Source organism: Tupaia chinensis, unplaced genomic scaffold, assembly GCF_000334495.1.
Source record: "Tupaia chinensis unplaced genomic scaffold, TupChi_1.0 Scaffold145367_1, whole genome shotgun sequence".
Taxonomy (NCBI): Eukaryota; Metazoa; Chordata; class Mammalia; order Scandentia; family Tupaiidae; genus Tupaia; species Tupaia belangeri.
The window spans coordinates 1,177,127-1,183,038 of NW_006205228.1; the positions used below are offsets into that span (position 1 = coordinate 1,177,127).

The following is a 5,912-nucleotide window of genomic DNA, read 5'->3' on the forward strand; positions in this document are numbered from 1 at the left end:
GGCAAGTGCATGCCCCCTATAGCGAAAACCTCTCAAAAAAAAAAAAAAAGAGTCAAGTGGAACTATATATGAGAGAACATTTTACATTGTGGAGCACGATTCACATACATGGTGGTGGTTTCTTCTATTCTGACTCCCAGTCTCAGAGCCTATGTCTTTGAGATATTGCTTTCTTATTCTTCCCCTTCAGGTAGCACACATTCTGGTCAGTTGACTTTAATATGAATAAGTTACTGTATCTGGATGTATTATAGATTACTTTTATTTCCTTAGTAGCACATGATTTCAGAAATCCAATTTATATTATTAGGTTTATGTGTTAGTATATTTCCTATATCCCCTATTAATTTAGAGGCTTATAAAAGGATGATATGTGTCATATACTCCTTGGTTTCATCCACGTTACATCACAGAGTTGTGCACATGGTAGATATTGAATATTGAATAACTGTTCATTGAATGAATGGGTAGTTAAGACCCAGAGGCTTTTCCAGGGAAGACTTCACTAACTTCTCTAGGACTAGGCCCCCTAATTTTTGCCCAAAGCTCATAGCTTTGAGTCATACCTGAACTAGGTAAGAGACAGGATAAAATTGTATGTGAACGATTCTACAGATGTGGCTTTGTGTGGAAAGTACCTCACTAAAAAGAAACACAGCCATCTTAGGGCATGGTGGTTAAGGCAGCTGGATCCCACATGGCTAACCGTACCGTACAAGTCCTGGACCTGGTGGTGGCTTGAAAGACATGTTGAGCACTTGTGTATGCGTACCCAAAATCCTTAAAGGAGAATAGAAGAGAAGGGATTGAGGCATAGCCATCCTCCTGGGGGGGGAGATTTCTCTCTCTCTCTCTCTCTAGAGAGTGCATGCACCCCATAACAAAAACTAAAAATTTAATTAAAAAGTAGCATAGTGGTAATCTAATTCCAGACCTGTTGTGATTAATATTAATGTGTTGACATAAAATATTAAACTTCTTTTAAGAATTTTTCACTTGATAACTAGAGCAGTCATCATCATCATGGAATTCCTTCTCTTCCTAAAAAACTTAGATCATTTTTATTTCTAAATTTAGGACCATTTCACTTCTCCAGATGAGTATGATGACCCTACTGTGCTCTATGAAGCCATTGTATCTCATGAGAAAAACCTGGTCATAGCCCATGAAGGGGACCCAGCATGGCGGAGTGCAGTCCTGGCCAACTCTCCTTCCTTGCTCGCTCTACGACATGTCATGGACGATGGCACCAATGAATACAAAATTATCATGCTCAACAGGCGCTATCTGAGCTTCAGAGTCATTAAAGTAAGTTTTCAAGATGTTGATTTGCATCTAGAAAATGGAAGTTGAAAAATGTGAGCTAGTCTTTTAAAAAGTATTTGAAACTCTTTATAGAAAAAAAATGTGGCCAGGCTACTTTTGAATTTATTGTTTATGAACACTTAATTTGACTTACTTTGTCTGTCATTGATTCCATCCTTTGAAATTTTTTCATGTGCTGTGAAGCCTTAACATTTTTGCATATGTCAGTTTTGGCTGCCTTTTGTCCATTATTTGGCAGATCTTAGGTCTATAATATACATGATCTAGGCAACCACTCTTTATAAAGAGCACCATATTGCTAATATTATATGAGTCTTAGGTTCCAAAACAAGAGCATACATAGCTTATACTTACTAGTGATCAGAAGCTAACTGTAAATGGCTTATTCTGGCTTTTTGTTTTCTTTTTTTTTTCAAAAAGCATATCTGAGAGTTTTCAGAGACTTAATTTCTGAAATTTTAGTTTGTAGTGATTTTTTTTTTGCTGACATTATTTTATCAACTCCAAAATGTCAAAAACGTTCTTTCAATTCTAAATATTTATTACCTCTCATTTTGATTTATTAAAAAAATCTATTATTTAAAAATTCAGTGTTTCACCAATTTGAGAAATTTAATGGACTACCTCTTACTTGACACTTTTACATGTCAGAGCAGGGAAATGAGCTCAGTAGGTGCTTATTGTTTAACAGCCTGCTGATGACAAAGAAAAACTGGTTAATTCCTATTCAGATATGACCTGCTTATATATTCATTTCTTGCCTTCATAGTTGATTATCATAGTGTCTTTTGTATCCCTCTCATTTCTGCTCTTTTGTTTATATGAATTTTATTCTTGGCCTCTTAACTGAATTTCCATGTGTTCTTGTTTTCAGGTGAATAAAGAGTGTGTCAGAGGTCTTTGGGCAGGGCAACAGCAGGAGCTTGTTTTTCTGCGCAACCGTAACCCAGAGAGAGGTAGCATTCAGAATGCAAAGCAAGCCCTGAGAAACATGATAAACTCATCTTGCGATCAGCCTATTGGTTACCCAATCTTTGTCTCACCCCTGACAACTTCTTACTCTGACAGCCATGAACAGCTTAAAGAAATTCTTGGGGGACCTATCAGCTTGGGAAATATCAGAAACTTCATAGTGTCAACCTGGCACAGGTGAGTTGTGGGGTTGCATTTTTCAGTGATGGCGTCCCAACTCTCTCTCTTAGGCAGTGTGTTAGCATCATTTGGGAAACTTGCAGAAAAAAATAAAGACACCATGGCATAATATAAGCCTGTTGTATCTGAACTTCAAGAGGTAGAATCCGAGCTATATTTTTTAGAGAGATTTTTGTTATAGGGGGTGTGTGCTTGCCAGAAAAACAGAAAATGAAAAATCAACCCCCCCACCCAGGAGAGATGGCCACACCACAATCTCTTCTCCTTCATTCTCTTTGTGATTTTGGACATGCATGCACACATGCCTGGTGTGAGTTTTAAACCACCAGGTCTGAGACTCGAACCATGGTCGGCCATGTGGGAGTCCAGTTACATAACCATTACACCATCTACTGGTCCTAGAATCAGAACATTTTTATCCTTAAAATCTTATTAATATACAACTCTGGATAAAAACCATTACTTCGACATGCTGCTGAGATCTGCTCAGCTGAACATGTTTTTCTGAGTGGGGAGCCTGTGGATTAGAAATAAATATAACAACAAAAATGCAAAGACATGCAAGTATAGAAAAGCAAGGATCAGATGGGCCCAGTTTCTGTGATGGAGAAGCTGCTACCAGGAACCAGCCTCAGGTGTATTCTTTTAAAGGGCAGAAAATGGGGGAAGAGGACATGGAAAGACACGCCAGCTGCTTTTGTATGTAAATTGTCTGAAGATGTGAAAATGACTGACACCATGTAATTTCTCTGATCTTTTGGGGGCAAAAATCTAAGAATCACACGTGACTTCCTTTAGCCTGATACTGCTCTGCAATACTGGTATCAGGCAGATAGCATTTTTGTATCCAGATGCTTTCATAGTCATGCCTATGAAGCTCATGGAAGTGCATTTCTGCATGTGTCTAAAGGTCACCATATTTGCTCAGGTTGGCCACTCTCCACAATATGTGATAGACTCTTTAATAACTCCTATTTCTTTATCTTTTTTCTTTATTGTCGTATATTACCACTGCTAGAACATGTGAGCTAGCAAACAGGGTAAATTAAGAGGAAAAGTGAAAGAAACATGTGTAAGTTAATTACATTCTCCTAGTTTAGCATTCTGATCCAGCACCGGGGGAGCAAGCTGCACTTGTTGAAACTCCCAGCTGTTCAGTGCAGATATAACTGCCTTTTTAACCATCCAGTTATCACCCAAATCTCAAATCTGTCATGTTTTCAAGTACACATGTGAGTCTTTTCTTTGCCTTTTATCTAGTAAATTAGGATGCCTGGTGTAGTAGGCGCATCATAGTATGGTAGGTGGTGAAGAAAAATCAAAGGCCATTGTTTTCTTTTTTTAAAAAGGTTTGTTGCCACAGGACACATGTGCTCCCCAGAGAGGAGAGAGACACTGAGAGGGGAAGTGAAAAATCACCCCCCTAGACGGAATGGCCATGCCGTAATCCCTTCTCCTCCATTCTCCTAGGATTTTGGGCATGTGTGCATATGCACATACGCATGGCATAAGCTTCAAGCTGCCAAGTCTGGGACTCAAACCGTAGCCTCCCATGTAGAAGTCCAGCACCATAACCACTATGACACCTGCTGGCCCCAGGCCATTGTTTTCAGCTTCTAAAGAGTTGTGTTCAGGGGACCAGTAGGTGGTGTAATGGTTGCATTGCTGGATTCCTACATAGTAAGCCATGGTTCAAGTTCTGGTCCCAGTGGCTTCAAACTCATCAGGCACATGTATATGTGTGTGTGTGCCCAAAATCCTGAGAGGACAATGAAGAAGAGATTGCAGCGTGCTCATCCCCCCTGGGAGATGATTTCTTGTTTTCTGTCTCTCTGTCTGTCTCTGTGGCAAATGCATGTGCCCTATAGCAAAAAAAGATCCCTTTTAAAAAGAAAGAGTTGTGTTCAGATTCTTAAATATCAGAACATAAGTGATTAGAGCAGCAACCTCTGAAATTACTCCAGCAAACCTTGGAATACTATTTACTGCCCTGGTATTTGTTCCTAGGCTAAGGAAAGGTTGTGGGCTTGTGACTTACCTATCCAGACAGGAGTAGGAGTTTAAGCCATGCTAATAGTCAAAGAAATTTGCCTTTCAAAGAATATTTGTTGTGCTGGCATTGTTATAAAGATTCTGCCTCTCCCCCCCACCCCCTCCCCCAAGCAGAAGGGCACAGAGAGAGTGCCCAACTGCCCTGGTGTGCCTAAGATGTAGGGGTTTACCAGGATACAGCATTCTCTGTGCCAAAATGAGACAGTCATAGCCAGCCAGAATCCTACATGTTAAAAAAGAGAGAGAAAATTATTGTCCAGCCCTTTCAAGTATGCTACAGTAGTAGTAGTTAGTTAGTCTTCTAGGGTCCCACTCTACAGAGCACTGCATAGGTACTGGCAAGAATTCGTTTGTAGCTGTGATCTTAGCATTACGCACAGGTCTTGACTATGATGTAGGAAAGATGCTAGAATATATAAAAGTGAAGTCGATTGGAAAGATTTGAGGCAGTGAATATAAGAGGGGTGTATTCTTAAGCCATTCTTGGTAAACAGAGCAGATTTTTTTTGTTCCTCATGTGATTACACCATAAAGACCTTCAAGGTGAGCTTTAGTGACGTTAATAGTTAGAAAAAGAATGAAATATCTCTCCTGAGTAATCTTGGACTAATATTTACTGCTCTGGTATTTGTTCCTAGGCTAAGGAAAGGTTGTGGCGCTGGATGTAACAGTGGTGGCAATATTGAAGATTCTGATACTGGAGGTGGAACTTCCTGTACTGGTAACAACACGACAACTGCCAGTGATCCCCATGGCAATGTGTCCCAGGGAAGCACTGGAAATTCTGGGCAGGGATCCGGAGCAGGACTCCATCCACCTGTCACAGCTTACCCGCCTCCACTAGGTAATGTGAAAAACGTTACATGCATAATGCTAGCCTTTTAGTGATAGGAGCCAGTTAGCACTGTGAAGATTAAAGGTGCCAGTAGGTGGCACAGCAGTAAGCAGTGCTCTGCAAGGCTGGCCCACCTGGGAAAGTTCCAGGGTTGCATCAGGAGACCTTCTGCTATGCTGGGCACGTGTGTGCCCATGATCCAGGGCTGGCTGAAGACTGGGGATGGATCATGGCATCTAGCTCCTAGTGATAGGAGGTGCCATTCTTTCTCTCGCTCTTCTTTCCCTCTCCATCTCTTGTGCACACTCACTTATGGAAGAAAAAAATGAACCTTTTTTTAAACGAAAAGATTACATGTTTTTGGAAATACGTAAATAGAATATTTCATTCTCAGTTTTATGTTATCCTGTTTATCTTATATACTGTATATATAAATAAGTGTAGAATGGTTATTTTTTAACTTGACATTCAACATAAACATTTTACTGAAGAAATTAAGAATCATTTGAAAATATTTTAAGGGCTGAAAATATTTAATTACTATGAT

At 39.9% G+C, this 5,912-nt stretch overlaps 1 protein-coding gene across 3 annotated transcripts in view; it reads left to right on the forward strand.

The window, feature by feature from the left end:
* PCNX1 (pecanex 1) overlaps window positions 1-5,912 on the forward strand; it is a gene marked incomplete at its 5' end in the record, with an annotated part of 166,814 nt that overhangs the window by 150,644 nt on the left and 10,258 nt on the right. For all 3 annotated transcript variants that reach the window (XM_014583989.2, XM_006167960.3, XM_014583990.2), the window contains 3 exon segments: window positions 1,078-1,308; window positions 2,201-2,475; window positions 5,169-5,374. In XM_014583989.2, coding sequence (XP_014439475.1) covers window positions 1,078-1,308; window positions 2,201-2,475; window positions 5,169-5,374 — 712 coding nt within the window.